This window comes from Salvelinus namaycush, unplaced genomic scaffold (assembly GCF_016432855.1).
Source record: "Salvelinus namaycush isolate Seneca unplaced genomic scaffold, SaNama_1.0 Scaffold763, whole genome shotgun sequence".
Lineage (NCBI taxonomy): Eukaryota > Metazoa > Chordata > Actinopteri > Salmoniformes > Salmonidae > Salvelinus > Salvelinus namaycush.
This window is the reverse complement of record NW_024061490.1, coordinates 1-17,500: the sequence shown is the minus strand read 5'-3', so window position 1 is coordinate 17,500 and position 17,500 is coordinate 1. Positions and strand designations below refer to the sequence as shown.

General features: G+C 48.7%; 1 protein-coding gene across 1 annotated transcript in view; it reads left to right on the top strand.

Moving 5' to 3' along the window:
- The window catches only part of LOC120042737 (protein FraH-like), a gene marked incomplete at its 3' end in the record, with an annotated part of 60,225 nt that extends 47,102 nt beyond the window's left edge, over positions 1-13,123 (top strand). The window contains exon 6 of the mRNA XM_038987535.1: positions 13,007-13,123. Coding sequence (XP_038843463.1) covers positions 13,007-13,123 — 117 coding nt within the window. The remainder of the gene's footprint in view (positions 1-13,006) is intronic.
- Between the last annotated feature and the right edge of the window lie 4,377 nt (positions 13,124-17,500).

Genomic DNA, 17,500 nt, shown 5'->3' with positions numbered 1-17,500 from the left:
CGCTATTAGGCACCTGACATCCAATCAAAGGATATGAATCCCTGGTGTGTGTGTGTGTGTGTGTGTGTGTGTGTGTGTGTGTGTGTGTGTGTGTGTGTGTGTGTGTGTGTGTGTGTGTGTGTGTGTGTGTGTGTGTGTGTGTGTGTGTGTGTGTGTGTGTGTGTGTGTGTGTGTGTGTGTGTGTGTGTGTGTGTGCGCCACATTCTCTCTCTGGGAGTGCCTGTTGACTAGCCATTACTTACTGCCCACTGTGCCCTGGTCCATCTAGACATCCAGACTGTGATGCCCACACACGGTGCCAATGTGTCAGCGCCAGTATTTGGTCAGACAGAGGTCAGACCTAATTGGCAGGACCTGTGGCTGGCACGGGCAGTGGCGGGCGCGGCTGCCTCACCCCAGCAGCTAATTGGCATGGCTGGCTGCCAGAAAGCGGGCAGCTGATCTATGGCTGGCTGGGATTGATGGATGAATGCAGGTGTCAGGAAAGCTGCTTTCTGACAGAGAGCTTGTAAAGTCAATTTACAGCCTCAGAAGCAACGGGCGGCTGCGGTGCGGGTGATGTTGAAGTATTTTTGAAACGCTAGTTATTGTAAAAGTTTCTAAAGCTGAGATGGAATCAGAATCAGCCTTGCTCAAGAGGGATCTGGAAACAGATGGTGTATGAATATTTTTCCTCACCTTTTTGTTTTGTTATACGTTGTCTTTTTTTGGTGTTTTACATTAGAAGAATCTAAAATTCTCTTGGCAGATTAATGGCACAGAGTAACAGCGTGGTTATTAAACTGCTCTGATAATTGCTGCAAGCCCCATGAGACATTGCCCGCCGCTCCTTAATTGTCTAGCTGTTGAGTGTCCGAAGGTTAGGGAAGCGAGCAGGAGTGAGAAGTCTAGTGGGCCAGATGGGTCACTGTTCTGTTAGTGTTAAGTGTGTGTGTTGCGCAGTGAACTCCCTCGTACACCCAGGCGACCAGCGTTCGCTCCGCACTCTCCGGGCTTGTTTGTTAGCTTGTTTTTTCCTTCTCCCTCATGGTTTAACTGCAGGATAAATCATATTAATGAGTCTGTTTGGAAGTGAACAGTTGGCCTAGCTAATGACACTAGATCTTTTTAAGGGGAGAGAGGGAGAGAGTTATGTGGAGGTTGCAGGGTGTACACCAGAGGTATTGGAACCATATGGAGAGGGTGAGGAAGTGCTGAGGTATTGAGTGATGGATGGGAGGAGAATGGACAGATGTAGAAGGGAGGGAAACCAGAGGTGAATAAGTAACGTGGATGAACACACAGCAAGCGAGTAAGAAAGTGAAAGTGGAGGTCTATTGAAGCAGTCAGCCAGCCAGTGGAGGTCTATTGAAGCAGTCAGCCAGCCAGTGGAGGTCTATTGAAGCAGTCAGCCAGCCAGTGGAGGTCTATTGTAGCAGTCAGCCAGCCAGTGGAGGTCTATTGTAGCAGTCAGCCAGCCAGTGGAGGTCTATAGAAGCAGTCAGCTAGTCAGCGGAGGTCTATTGTAGCGGCCAGTCAGCCAGCCAGCGGAGGTCTATTGTAGCGTCCAGTCAGCCAGCCAGTGGAGGTCTATTGAAGCAGTCAGCCAGCCAGTGGAGGTCTATTGTAGCAGTCAGCCAGCCAGTGGAGGTCTATTGAAGCAGGCAGTCAGCCAGCCAGTGGAGGTCTATTGTAGCAGTCAGCCAGCCAGTGGAGGTCTATTGAAGCAGTCAGCCAGCCAGTGGAGGTCTATTGAAGCAGTCAGCCAGCCAGTGGAGGTCTATTGTAGCAGTCAGCCAGCCAGTGGAGGTCTATTGTAGCAGTCAGCCAGCCAGTGGAGGTCTATAGAAGCAGTCAGCTAGTCAGCGGAGGTCTATTGTAGCGGCCAGTCAGCCAGCCAGCGGAGGTCTATTGTAGCGTCCAGTCAGCCAGCCAGTGGAGGTCTATTGAAGCAGTCAGCCAGCCAGTGGAGGTCTATTGTAGCAGTCAGCCAGCCAGTGGAGGTCTATTGAAGCAGTCAGCCAGCCAGTGGAGGTCTATTGAAGCAGTCAGCCAGCCAGTGGAGGTCTATTGAAGCAGGCAGTCAGCCAGCCAGTGGAGGTCTATTGAAGCAGGCAGTCAGCCAGCCAGTGGAGGTCTATTGTAGCAGTCAGCCAGCCAGTGGAGGTCTATTGAAGCAGTCAGCCAGCCAGTGGAGGTCTATTGAAGCAGTCAGCCAGACAGTGGAGGTCTATAGAAGCGGTCAGTATGGTGATTTTTCAGTAGCATATTGTGAAGTAATAATGTAATGAAACAGAATCATTAAAAGCTTTAAAGGAACCTGTAACCACACCTGTATAGCATAACAAAAGCCAATATACAAAAGAAATAGACACACATTGTAATCCAGATGCATGCCTGGATAAGAAATGTCATAAAAATTAATGTACTTATGACTATAGCCTGGTGGGTGCTGATATAATCTATATAATGAATTTACTTGTGACTGCAGCCTGGTAGAGGCCCCTATAATTTTTTTAACCAAACTGTCAGTTGCGCCACAAATATAATCGGTTCAGTGATTTATAGAGGCGGGGAAAAAGCCTGCCTCAAAGAAGAACTTGGGGTGTGAGAACAATAGTGGTGCGAAGCCAAATATAATTGACCATTAACATAAGGAGGAGTAACTGTATGTGTTGTAAGGATGGAAACTGTATAAAAGGAGTGTGCCGAGGCTGGGAAGACAGTTGATCCATGGACCAGCTCGGCTTGTTACTTTGTAATAAAGTCTCTTTGAATTCACAAGTTCCAGTATCTGAGAAATATTATTGGACCAATATTTCTACGACATCAGCCAGTGGAGGTCTATTGAAGCAGCCAGTGGAGGTCTATTGAAGCGGCCGGCCGGCCAGCCAGCCAGCGTAGGTCTATTGTAGCGGCCTGCCAGCCAGCCAGCGGAGGTCTATTGTAACGGCCGGCCAGCGGAGGTCTATTGTAGCGTCCAGTCAGCCAGCCAGCGGAGGTCTATTGTAGCGTCCAGTCAGCCAGCCAGCGGAGGTCTATTGTAGCGGCCAGTCAGCTAGTCAGCGGAGGTCTATTGTAGCGTCCAGTCAGCCAGCCAGCGGAGGTCTATTGTAGCGTCCAGTCAGCCAGCCAGCGGAGGTCTATTGTAGCGTCCAGTCAGCCAGCCAGCGGAGGTCTATTGTAGCGTCCAGTCAGTCAGCCAGCGGAGGTCTATTGTAGCGTCCAGTCAGTCAGCCAGCGGAGGTCTATTGTAGCGTCCAGTCAGTCAGCCAGCGGAGGTCTATTGTAGCGTCCAGTCAGTCAGCCAGCGGAGGTCTATTGTAGCGTCCAGTCAGTCAGCCAGCGGAGGTCTATTGTAGCGTCCAGTCAGTCAGCCAGCGGAGGTCTATTGTAGCGTCCAGTCAGCCAGCCAGCGGAGGTCTATTGTAGCGTCCAGTCAGCCAGCCAGCGGAGGTCTATTGTAGCGTCCAGTCAGCCAGCCGAGGTCTATTGTAGCGTCCAGTCAGCCAGCGGAGGTCTATTGTAGCGTCCAGTCAGTCAGCCAGCGGAGGTCTATTGTAGCGTCCAGTCAGTCAGCCAGCGGAGGTCTATTGTAGCGTCCAGTCAGTCAGCCAGCGGAGGTCTATTGTAGCGTCCAGTCAGCCAGCCAGCGGAGGTCTATTGTAGCGTCCAGTCAGCCAGCCAGCGGAGGTCTATTGTAGCGTCCAGTCAGCCAGCCAGCGGAGGTCTATTGTAGCGTCCAGTCAGCCAGCCAGCGGAGGTCTATTGTAGCGTCCAGTCAGCCAGCGGAGGTCTATTGTAGTGTCCAGTCAGCCAGCGGAGGTCTATTGTAGCGGTCAGCCAGCGGAGGTCTATTGTAGCGTCCAGTCAGCCAGCCAGCGGAGGTCTATTGTAGCGTCCAGTCAGCCAGCGGAGGTCTATTGTAGCGTCCAGTCAGCCAGCGGAGGTCTATTGTAGCGTCCAGTCAGTCAGCCAGCGGAGGTCTATTGTAGCGTCCAGTCAGTCAGCCAGCGGAGGTCTATTGTAGCGTCCAGTCAGTCAGCCAGCGGAGGTCTATTGTAGCGTCCAGTCAGCCAGCCAGCGGAGGTCTATTGTAGCGTCCAGTCAGCCAGCCAGCGGAGGTCTATTGTAGCGTCCAGTCAGCCAGCCAGCGGAGGTCTATTGTAGCGTCCAGTCAGCCAGCCAGCGGAGGTCTATTGTAGCGTCCAGTCAGCCAGCCAGCGGAGGTCTATTGTAGCGTCCAGTCAGCCAGCGGAGGTCTATTGTAGTGTCCAGTCAGCCAGCGGAGGTCTATTGTAGCGGTCAGCCAGCGGAGGTCTATTGTAGCGTCCAGTCAGCCAGCCAGCGGATGTCTATTGTAGCGTCCAGTCAGCCAGCGGAGGTCTATTGAAGCAGTCAGCCAGCGGAGGTCTATTGTAGCGTCCAGTCAGCCAGCCAGCGGAGGTCTATTGTAGCGTCCAGTCAGCGGAGGTCTATTGTAGCGTCCAGTCAGCGGAGGTCTATTGTAGCGTCCAGTCAGTCAGCCAGCGGAGGTCTATTGTAGCGTCCAGTCAGTCAGCCAGCGGAGGTCTATTGTAGCGTCCAGTCAGTCAGCCAGCGGAGGTCTATTGTAGCGTCCAGTCAGTCAGCCAGCGGAGGTCTATTGTAGTGTCCAGTCAGTCAGCCAGCGGAGGTCTATTGTAGCGTCCAGTCAGTCAGCCAGCGGAGGTCTATTGTAGCGTCCAGTCAGCCAGCCAGCGGAGGTCTATTGTAGCGGTCAGCCAGCGGAGGTCTATTGTAGCGGTCAGCCAGCCGCTGCGTCGGCAGCACCAGCGTGAGGTCCCAATGTCACCAGCACATCCTGAGGGCATCCATTTGTTTTTCTCTTTCTCTCTTTTTTTCTTTCTCTGTCAACCCCTTCCATTGTCTTCCCTCACTGCATCACTTTGACCCTCTGCAGATTGTTTCCCCCCTCTTTCTTTCTGTTGTTCCCAGTCCCCCTGGGGAATCTCTCCTCCTGAAGGCAGTAAACCTGTTCCTTCACGTCACACAGTGTGTCCTCTACACTCAGGTCAAGGCCTGCGTCCCAAATGGCACCCTATTCCCTACATTTTGCACTAGGGCTCAGGTCCAAAGTAGTGTACTTTTTCATGGATGAGCTGCCATTTGAGACGCACCCGGGGAGTTCTCTGCCTCCCCACCACTCTGTATCCCTAGTGTCTTTTTCTCCCCATTGTTGTGGATGGCTCCTTATAGCCCTGGCCCTAGTTTGGTCTTTGTGTGGTTGTTGTCCACACATCAGGACCATGGAGGTAATGAACGACCAGGGCCTCCTCAGACACTAGCACCTGCTGAAAGGGACAGATTGGTGGGATCCTCCTGAAGTCCCCCCCTTTCCACAAGCCCCTGGGGAGCCGAGACGGAGATGAAGGCAACTCAAACGCAGGATTATCAGTCAGGATTATCAGTCAGGATTATCAATCAGGATTATCAATCAGTCGGTTTACAACACGAGCGGCTGATCAGCTAATGAATCAATGTAATATTGATCATTTTACCAAGCATGAGCAGTTCAGTGATATTCCTTAAAGTGTTCCAAATGGATGGAAATGAATTGAGTTATGTTCCTAACTAGCCTAGACGTTTTAGTTATGGTGTTCATTAGGAACATGGCATCTTGCTGAAAAGCACCCTAAAGTAGTCCTCTATCAATACCAAGGCACATATTTCTCTTTAAAAATGTCTTTATTCTTACTATTTTCTGCATTATAGAATAATAGTGAAGACATCAACACTATCAAATAACACTTAGAATCATGTAGTAACCAAAAAAAGTGTTAAACAAATCCAAATATATTTTACTACTTCAAAGTAGCCACCCTTTGCCTTGACAGCTTTGTCTTCACTAATATTCTCCAATGTTGAAAACAGTAAAAATAAAGAAAAACCCTTGAAAGAGTAAGCGTTTCCAAACTTTTGACTGGTACTGTATATGAAACACATTCCATTTGAATGTGCTTGAATGTGCTTTGCTATCTTTTATTATGAGCTGTTCTCCCCTCCGCAGCCTCCTGTGGTCTGTATTGATCTTAATGTCACATAGTGAGACACTAGGGGCAGCAGGGTCTAGGTGAGAGACCAGGGGGCAAGGCCGGGGGGTAACATCTTTCTATCAGCCCCCATCAGTGATTTAAGGACAGCTGCTGTAGACCAGACCTAATGTGAGCTCTACTCACAGCCATTGAGCTAGTGACTGAGGAGCGAAAGTTCATTTTTATTCACTGTCCTTAAACAAGCACACACACAAAAGCACACACGCCCTCTGTCCTGCCCAGGTCTGCCCTTTGACCTCCAGAGGCATCCTTATCCATTACTCACTGCTCCAGACAGACACACACGGTGGGACAGACACTTAGGCCTGTGGGTCTCAGCCACACCTCGATGACGTTCAAGTGTGTGTGTGTGTGCGGCATCCGTGGCGTGCTTGCAACTCTCCTTTGTGTGTGTGGGCTGAGGGGCAAAGGGAGTTTCCGTTGATTACTGGCCATCGTATATCTGCCATCATTATAGGTGTCCTATATAACCTGTCCTAGAGAGAGTAATAGCTGGTGATGAACTTCACCGCTCCTCTGTAGAACTCTGCCTCTTAAGTCTAATTAGCAAGGTGGTAGAATGACTTTAGTGGGGAGAGTCAATGGACTCCTAACAGAAGGGCTGCTCTCTCCTGATGTTTAAGAGCCACTCAGTGTAATATGTTGCTGTAATGCTGCCAGTAAGAGAGACATCGTATCCTCTGCCATCATGTTGATTTGATCTGTGGATGATGCCATTAAAGATGGTGGTGGGTGATGTGGTGTATTGGGTTTAGGAGGTTGTATGTGGGTGGGTGGGTGGATGTCTAGTGAATGGAGTGTGGGAAAGTGTGTGTGTGCATATCTGTGCATGGTGAATGAAGTGTGTGTGTATGCATATCTGTGCATGGTGAATGAAGTGTGTGTGTGGTAGTGAAGTTGTTTGCCGGCACTGCTCGTTTGTTATTGATTGACTAGTCTTCAAATATTCACCTCGTCCAAATTTGACAACCCAAATTCACCTCTTTCTGCCATGTTCATCCATATTCATTGACCTGCACTGGACACCCTCTCTTTTTCTCTCCCCCCCTCTCTCTCTCAATCTCTCCCTGTCCCTCTCCTCCCTCCATCTCTCACTTCCCTCACACCACCTCTGTTCCTCAGCCAATTGACACCAGCCAGCGGTCACATTGGCCTGACCCCTGACCCTTTGCCTGCTGGAGCGGACAGGGCACTGCATCAGAATTAGTTTGTCACCGGGCCCTGTCAAGCAGCTCCGTGATGTATGGGCCCCACCGTGCAACTCTGACCTGTGTGTTGTACCGGTCATTTAGATGGGCTGCCTGAGTGAGAGAGCATTGATTATGATGTAGTGAGGGATGGGGCCAGTCATAGACAGGCTCAGCAGTGGTCAAAGACTGAGAGAAGGTTGTGGAAGAAGTGGTTCCAATTTAGTGTGCTTTGTTTGCAATGCCCTCATATACAAGGCTGTCATCAAAGCGATATGTTAATTAGTTCTGTAATTGTAGCTAAACCGAGTGAGTTATCTTTCAGCGTGTGCAAAAGTTGGGAGAGCGTATGAATCCTGACTAGAAATTGTGTGTAGATGCTTATGAGGTAATGCAGGTCTCCATCATCACGTTCCCTAATGCTCTCAGCTCTCAATGCGGCAGTTATTTTTATTTCCGCTCTTTACCTTCCTTTAGAAGTCTTTAAAGAGTGAGGGAGTTGGAATGAAAGTCGGCTCCTGACACAGCACATTGTGCTTGTGACACACACACACACACACACACACACACACACACACACACACACACACACACACACACACACACACACTGTTTGCATTTTTGCCCCCTTCACACAGCAGCCAAACTGCAGCACTCTGCTAATTAAAAAACATGGCTGCCTCTTATTTATTCGCCGGCAGCTAATTGATATTCAGCGAGACGTTCAGCCCCCTAAACGATGTTTAATCTGACGATAGGGTCTCTAAGGCCTGCTCTGTCAGCCAGATGCAGACAGTATGAGAACAGTTTGTGTAACTACAGTACCTTTACTTTGGTGTCATGTCCAGGGCTGGTTTCCCAAACGCATCATAGCACCTAGATCACCTTTCATCCATTTAGTTTAGTAATTAAGAGGATTTTAGTGCTACAATGCTTTTGGGAAATCAGCCCTGGACATGGTCCCAAACATGAGAGGATATGTCTATTTTAGTGCCTCTTGGTCTTTACTTTTCTCTCTCTTTATTTCTTTCTCTCTCTTGCTCTCTTGGTTCTCACAACTTCCTCTCTTTCTCTGTCCCTCCTGAGTGCCACATGTCAGAGGAACGGTGGCCAGCCTGACGGCTCACTATGAGGGCCGGGCCACATGTCAGAGGAATGGTGGCCAGCCGGACGGCTCTCTATGTGGGCCACATGTCAGAGGAGCGGTGGCCAGCCTGACGGCTCACTATGAGGGCCGGGCCACATGTCAGAGGAGCGGTGGCCAGCCTGACGGCTCACTATGAGGGCCGTGCCACATGTCAGAGGAGCGGTGGCCAGCCTGACGGCTCTCTATGTGGGCCACATGTCAGAGGAGCGGTGGCCAGCCTGACGGCTCACTATGAGGGCCAGGCCACATGTCAGAGGAGCGGTGGCCAGCCTGACGGCTCTCTATGTGGGCCACATGTCAGAGGAGCGGTGGCCAGCCTGAAGGCTCACTATGAGGGCCAGGCCACATGTCAGAGGAGCGGTGGCCAGCCTGACGGCTCTCTATGTGGGCCACATGTCAGAGGAGCGGTGGCCAGCCTGACGGCTCTCTATGTGGGCCACATGTCAGAGAAACGGTGGCCAGCCTGACGGCTCACTATGAGGGCCACATGTCAGAGGACCGGTGGCCAGCCTGACAGCTCACTATGATAAATCACCTTTTATCCAACCTTTTCATTCTCCCTCTCTCTTCCCTTTTTCAAGTTTGCTTCCATTTTCTTTCTTTCTCCACTTCACCCCCCTCTCTCTCCCCCCTACAGCCTTTTCATTAGAGGAACAAAAGGGGATCGGTGGTCATGGAAGTCTGTCCCATTGTTTGGGCTTTAGTATGATTAGATTATCTTTAGGGCCACTGAATGGGGTTAATCAGTGGGAAGTAATCCTGACTGTGTGTGTGTTGTCTGAATTAGGCCATATGAACTACTGTAGTCCAAAGAGAAACTCTTAACACCTGCTACACGATCACACACACAGAGAAGAAAAACAAAGTCCCTGGACACATTTCTGTCACTGCTTCCCTTTTTTAATGTCCCTTTTACTACGCATTTCTCTCTACCCACTCTGTGAGCACAGCTGCTCTGCTGGGTGTGTGCTGTGTGTGTGTTTGGGATCAGTTTGTGTGTTGACGTGTCTGAGCCATGTTTGTGTCTGGGCGTGTGTGTTTCTTTTGTCTTTCTCCATCTGTAATCATGGTGATACAAAGTCCTACCCGCCCCTCTCAGATGTCTCAAGCTTGATTGAGCTGTGGAAGGGAGACAGTGTTTTGGCACACAGGTCACCGTTTGGGCTGCCCAGTACACTATTACATTTCATGGAGCACGTCTTCTGACAGTCACGCATTGCACAGCTCAGTCAGTCAGTCAATTTAGTTCAATCTTTCTGTCAGTCAACTTAGGTCAGTCTTTCTGTCAGTCAATTTAGTTCAGTTAGTCTGTATGTCTTTCAAGTCAGTTAGTCAGTCGTGTCTGCTAGTCTGTCAGTCAAGTCCGTTAGTCAGTAAAGTCACTCTGTATTTTAGTCAGTCAGAATAGGTCCCATATAGGCTATTGAGACTGTGGCTTCACTATAATAATATCTAATATCTACCCACCACTGCGACGTGTATGCTCTCGTTGGCTGGCCCTCGCTTCATACTCGTCGCCAAACCCACTGGCTCCAGGTCATCTACAAGACCCTGCTAGGTAAAGTCCCCCCTTATCTCAGCTCGCTGGTCACCATAGCAGCACCCACCTGTAGCACGCGCTCCAGCAGGTATATCTCTCTGGTTACCCCCAAATCCAATTCCTCCTTTGGCCGCCTCTCCTTCCAGTTCTCTGCTGCCAATGACTGGAACGAACTACAAAAATCTCTGAAACTGGAAACACTTATCTCCCTCACTAGCTTTAAGCACCAGCTGTCAGAGCAGCTCATAGATTACTGCACCTGTACATAGCCCATCTATAATTTAGCCCAAACAACTACCTCTTTCCCTACTGTATTTATTTATTTTGCTTTTTTGCACCCCATTATTTCTATCTCTACTTTGCACATTCTTCCACTGCAAATCAACCATTCCAGTGTTTTACTTGCTATATTGTATTTACTTCGCCACCATGGCCTTTTTTTTGCCTTTACCTCCCTTATCTCACCTCACTTGCGTGTAGACTTATTTTTCTACTGTATTATTGACTGTATGTTTGTTTTACTCCATGTGTAACTCTGTGTTGTTGTATGTGTCGAACTGCTTTGCTTCATCTTGGCCAGGTCGTAATTGTAAATGAGAATGTGTTCTCAACTTGCCTACCTGGTTAAATAAAAAAAAATTAAAAAAAATAATATGCAATGGAATTCTGACTGACCCTGAGCCTCACAACGGCCCTCAGTAGAATAGTAGCTGTCGCCTTCACAACGGCCCTCAGTAGAATAGTAGCTGTCGTCTTCACAACGGCCCTCAGTAGAATAGTAGCTGTCGCCTTCACAAAGGCCCTCAGTAGAATAGTAGCTGTCGCCTTCACAACTGCCCTCAGTAGAATAGTAGCTGTCGCCTTTACAACAGGATTCAATAGGTACAGTGGTTATAATGGCTTTGACTTGACCTCAGGGCTGGTGATGGTTACAGTGGAGAATTGTGAAGGAGGAATGTGTGTGTGTGTGTGTGTGTGTTCAATGTGGATTTGAATGTGTATATAGATGTAGGATCTTAATTGAATCACTCTTGTTGCTGAGAATTTGCAGGAAATGCAGATGAGTTTCGTGATTTCCATAAATTAAAGATGCTCTATGCAGAAATTGCTCCGCCATTTCCTGGTTGCCAAAATTCTCATAGTACGCCTAAGTTCAGTTTGTGACAAAACGAGCAAGTATAGTGTAGAGCTCTCAAACTCAACTTTAGAAGTCAGTTCCATTGCATTTTTTTATTGTTTCCCTCTCATCAGGGACTGATTTTAGAGCTGGGATACCAGTAGTGTGGAATGAATGACCAGATAGAATAGAAAAGCAGCAGGCTCCAACCCTCGTAGGGTAAGTGTTGAATACCCTGGTGTAGACAGGAAAAGTTACTTATTGCAGCTTTAACTGAAAACCCACACTAACACACTTTAGTTATATTAACAGTATTGCACTTTTCATGGAGCCTACTTTTGTCCAGCTAATAGCCTAACCACCAATCAAGCAACATTATGGACTAAACGTTCATAAGGATTATTTTAGCTGAGACTATAGATCAAATTAAGATCCTACATCTATGTGTGAAAGATGGAGAGCGAGTGAGTAAACATGAGTTTGTGTTTGCTCAAGCATAAAGCGTTGTGGCGGTCAGTCACTCCCAGTTTTTGAATACTACACAAGTTGAAATGTCATTTTGAATATTTTATCAGCACTCTGCTCTCTGCCTTTCTTTCTCTCTTCCTCTCGTTCTCTTTAAATGCTTCCTGTCTTCAGGAGATTACACGGAAGGTAAGACTGGAGCGCGGAGCTCCCCATCTCTCGCTCTCTCTCGCTCTCTCTCTCGCCTCCCATCTCGCTCTCTCTCTCGCCTCCCATCTCGCTCTCTCTCTCGCCTCCCATCTCGCTCTCTCTCTCGCCTCCCATCTCGCTCTCTCTCTCGCCTCCCATCTCGCTCTCTCTCTCGCTCCCCATCTCGCTCTCTCTCTCGCTCCCCATCTCGCTCTCTCTCTCGCTCCCCATCTCGCTCTCTCTCTCGCTCCCCATCTCGCTTTCTCTCTCGCTCCCCATCTCGCTTTCTCTCTTGCACACCATCTCGCTCTCTCGCTCGCCCCCCCATCTCTCTCTCGCTCGCCCCCCCCATCTCTCTCTGTCGCACCCCATCTCTCTCTCTCTCTCTCTCTCTCTCGCACCCCATCTTTCTCTCTCTCTCTCTCTCTCCCTCTGTATAGGGTCTTGTGTAGGCTTTGAGGTTGATTTCCTCAGAGCTGACAGTCTTGTATCATAGGGGAGATCAGCTGGAGTCAGATGGGTGTTTATTGAAGGTCACTGTAGAAAAGAGCAGTACTGGTATCACAGGGTCATAAATAAAGAGAGCAGGCCTTCCATTGTCCTGGTCTGATGCTATCTCCCCTGTCAGACTGCAGTGTGGCTACACACACACACACACACACACACACACACACACACACACACACACACACACACACACACACACACCGATGTCCTTGAAAGTAGCAGAAGGCAATGAGTGAGAAGGCTGTCTCTTGGCATCCCCCATCACTTCCCAATAACCCATGCCCCAATACCCCACGTCCACATCCACTCATGGCTCTGGTAATGGAAAGTGTGTTGTCCATTTTTTGTGTTCTGTATCCCCTGTAACTGCTGTTGACTGAGTTATCCCGAGTGTGTCCTGTGTCTCTTCTGTGTCCATGGTTGACTGAATGCTCTAGTAATGTCTCCTCTCTTCTCTCTCCTCCTCTCTCCTCTTCTCTCTCTCCTCTCCCCTCTCTCTCCTCTTCTCTCTCTCCTCTCCCCTCTCTCTCCTCTTCTCTCTCTCCTCTTCTCTCTCTCCTCTTCTCTCTCTCCTCTCCCCTCTCTCTCCTCTTCTCTCCTCTTCTCTCTCTCCTCTTCTCTCTCCTCTCTCCTCTGATCTCTCTCCTCTCCCCTCTCTCTCCTCTTCTCTCTCTCCTCTCTCCTCTGATCTCTCTTCTCTCCTCTCGCTCTCCTTTCTCTCCTCCTCTCTCCTCTGATCTCTCTCCTCTCTCTTCTCTCCTCTCTCTTTCGTGTGTGTAGGCCAAGCAGCTGGAGCTCAGAGACCAGGAACTGAAGAAACAGGATGCCTTCTACAGGGAACAGGTTGCCAGGCTGGAGGACAGGGTAAGGGAACACTATCACCCAGCATACTACTTAGTACACTACACAGCACATTATATAGTAGTGTTCTATACAGCCCACTACGCAGCACATTATACAGTAGTGTTCTATACAGCCCACTACGCAGCACATTATATAGTAGTGTTCTATACAGCCCACTACGCAGCACATTATACAGTAGTGTTCTATACAGCCCACTACGCAGCACATTATATAGTAGTGTTCTATACAGCCCACTCCGCAGCACATTATCCAGTAGTGTTCTATACAGCCCACTACACAGCACATTATCCAGTAGTGTTCTATACAGCCCACTACACAGCACATTATCCAGTAGTGTTCTATACAGCCCACTACACAGCACGTTATCCAGTAGTGCTCTATACAGCCCACTACACAGCACGTTATCCAGTAGTGCTCTATACAGCCCACTACACAGCACGTTATCCAGTAGTGCTCTATACAGCCCACTACACAGCACGTTATCCAGTAGTGTTCTATACAGCCCACTACACAGCACGTTATCCAGTAGTGCTCTATACAGCCCACTACACAGCACGTTATACAGTAGTGCTCTATACAGCCCACTACACAGCACGTTATCCAGTAGTGCTCTATACAGCCCACTACACAGCACGTTATCCAGTAGTGCTCTATACATCCCACTACACAGCACATTATACAGTAGTGCTCTATACAGCCCACTACACAGCACATTATCCAGTAGTGCTTTATACAGCCCACTACACAGCACATTATCCAGTAGTGCTCTATACAGCCCACTACACAGCACATTATCCAGTAGTGTTCTATACAGCACGTTATCCAGTAGTGCTCTATACAGCCCGCTACACAGCACATTATCCAGTAGTGCTTTATACAGCACGTTATCCAGTAGTGCTCTATACAGCCCACTACACAGCACGTTATCCAGTAGTGCTCTATACAGCCCACTACACAGCACGTTATCCAGTAGTGCTTTATACAGCCCCCTACACAGCACGTTATCCAGTAGTGCTCTATACAGCCCGCTACACAGCACGTTATCCAGTAGTGCTCTATACAGCCCGCTACACAGCACGTTATCCAGTAGTGCTTTATACAGCCCACTACACAGCACGTTATCCAGTAGTGCTCTATACAGCCCACTACACAGCACGTTATCCAGTAGTGCTCTATACAGCCCACTACACAGCACGTTATCCAGTAGTGCTCTATACAGCCCACTACACAGCACGTTATCCAGTAGTGCTTTATACAGCCCACTACACAGCACGTTATCCAGTAGTGCTCTATACAGCCCACTACACAGCACGTTATCCAGTCGTGCTCTATACAGCCCACTACACAGCACATTATACAGTAGTGCTTTATACAGCCCACTACACAGCACGTTATACAGTAGTGCTCTATACAGCCCACTACACAGCACGTTATCCAGTAGTGCTCTATACAGCCCCCTACACAGCACGTTATCCAGTAGTGTTCTATACAGCCCACTACACATCACGTTATCCAGTAGTGCTCTATACAGCCCACTACACAGCACATTATCCAGTTGTGTTCTATACAGCCCACTACACAGCACGTTATCCAGTAGTGCTCTATACAGCACGTTATCCAGTAGTGTTCTATACAGCCCGCTACACAGCACATTATCCAGTAGTGCTTTATACAGCACGTTATCCAGTAGTGCTCTATACAGCCCGCTACACAGCACATTATCCAGTAGTGCTTTATACAGCACGTTATCCAGTCGTGCTCTATACAGCCCACTACACAGCACATTATACAGTAGTGCTTTATACAGCCCACTACACAGCACGTTATACAGTGGTGCTCTATACAGCCCACTACACAGCACGTTATCCAGTAGTGCTCTATACAGCCCCCTACACAGCACGTTATCCAGTAGTGTTCTATACAGCCCACTACACATCACGTTATCCAGTAGTGCTCTATACAGCCCACTACACAGCACATTATCCAGTAGTGTTCTATACAGCCCACTACACAGCACGTTATCCAGTAGTGCTCTATACAGCACGTTATCCAGTAGTGTTCTATACAGCCCGCTACACAGCACATTATCCAGTAGTGCTTTATACAGCACGTTATCCAGTAGTGCTCTATACAGCCCGCTACACAGCACATTATCCAGTAGTGCTTTATACAGCACGTTATCCAGTAGTGCTCTATACAGTCCACTACACAGCACGTTATCCAGTAGTGCTATATACAGCCCACTACACAGCACGTTATCCAGTAGTGCTTTATACATCCCTCTACACAGCACGTTATCCAGTAGTGCTCTATACAGCCCGCTACACATCACGTTATCCAGTAGTGCTCTATACAGCCCACTACACAGCACATTATCCAGTAGTGTTCTATACAGCCCACTACACAGCACGTTATCCAGTAGTGCTCTATACAGCACGTTATCCAGTAGTGTTCTATACAGCCCGCTACACAGCACATTATCCAGTAGTGCTTTATACAGCACGTTATCCAGTAGTGCTCTATACAGCCCGCTACACAGCACATTATCCAGTAGTGCTTTATACAGCACGTTATCCAGTAGTGCTCTATACAGCCCACTACACAGCACGTTATCCAGTAGTGCTCTATACAGTCCACTACACAGCACGTTATCCAGTAGTGCTCTATACAGCCCACTACACAGCACGTTATCCAGTAGTGCTTTATACAGCCCCCTACACAGCACGTTATCCAGTAGTGCTCTATACAGCCCGCTACACAGCACGTTATCCAGTAGTGCTTTATACAGCCCACTACACAGCACGTTATCCAGTAGTGCTCTATACAGCCCACTACACAGCACGTTATCCAGTAGTGCTTTATACAGCCCACTACACAGCCCGTTATCCAGTAGTGCTTTATACAGCCCACTACACAGCACGTTATCCAGTAGTGCTCTATACAGCCCACTACACAGCACGTTATCCAGTCGTGCTCTATACAGCCCACTACACAGCACATTATACAGTAGTGCTTTATACAGCCCACTACACAGCACATTATACAGTAGTGCTCTATACAGCCCACTACACAGCACGTTATCCAGTAGTGCTCTATACAGCCCACTACACAGCACGTTGTCCAGTAGTGCTCTATACAGCCCACTACACAGCACGTTATCCAGTAGTGCTCTATACAGCCCGCTACACAGCACATTATCCAGTAGTGCTTTATACAGCATGTTATCCAGTAGTGCTCTATACAGCCCGCTACACAGCACATTATCCAGTAGTGCTTTATACAGCACGTTATCCAGTAGTGCTCTATACAGCCCACTACACAGCACGTTATCCAGTAGTGTTCTATACAGCCCACTACACAGCACGTTATCCAGTAGTGCTTTATACAGCCCCCTACACAGCACGTTATCCAGTAGTGCTCTATACAGCCCGCTACACAGCACGTTATCCAGTAGTGCTTTATACAGCCCGCTACACAGCACGTTATCCAGTAGTGCTTTATACAGCCCACTACACAGCACGTTATCCAGTAGTGCTCTATACAGCCCACTACACAGCACATTATACAGTAGTGCTTTATACAGCCCACTACACAGCACATTATCCAGTAGTGCTCTATACAGCCCACTACACAGGTGCTTTATACAGCCCACTACACAGCACATTATACAGTAGTGCTCTATACAGCCCACTACACAGCACGTTATCCAGTAGTGCTCTATACAGCCCACTACACAGCACGTTATCCAGTAGTGCTCTATACAGCCCACTACACAGCACGTTATCCAGTAGTGCTCTATACAGCCCACTACATAGCACGTTATCCAGTAGTGCTCTATACAGCCCACTACACAGCACGTTATCCAGTAGTGCTTTATACAGCCCACTACACAGCACGTTATCCAGTAGTGCTATACAGCCCGCTACACAGCACGTTATCCAGTAGTGCTCTATACAGCCCACTACACAGCACATTATCCAGTAGTGCTCTATACAGCCCACTACACAGCACATTATCCAGTAGTGCTCTATACAGCCCACTACACAGCACATTATCCAGTAGTGCTCTATACAGCCCGCTACACAGCACGTTATCCAGTAGTGCTCTATACAGCCCACTACACAGCACATTATCCAGTAGTGCTCTATACAGCCCGCTACACAGCACATTATCCAGTAGTGCTTTATACAGCACGTTATCCAGTAGTGCTCTATACAGCCCACTACACAGCACGTTATCCAGTAGTGCTCTATACAGCCCACTACACAGCACGTTATCCATAGTGCTTTATACAGCCCCCTACACAGCACGTTATCCAGTAGTGCTCTATACAGCCCGCTACACAGCACGTTATCCAGTAGTGCTCTATACAGCCCGCTACACAGCACGTTATCCAGTAGTGCTTTATAC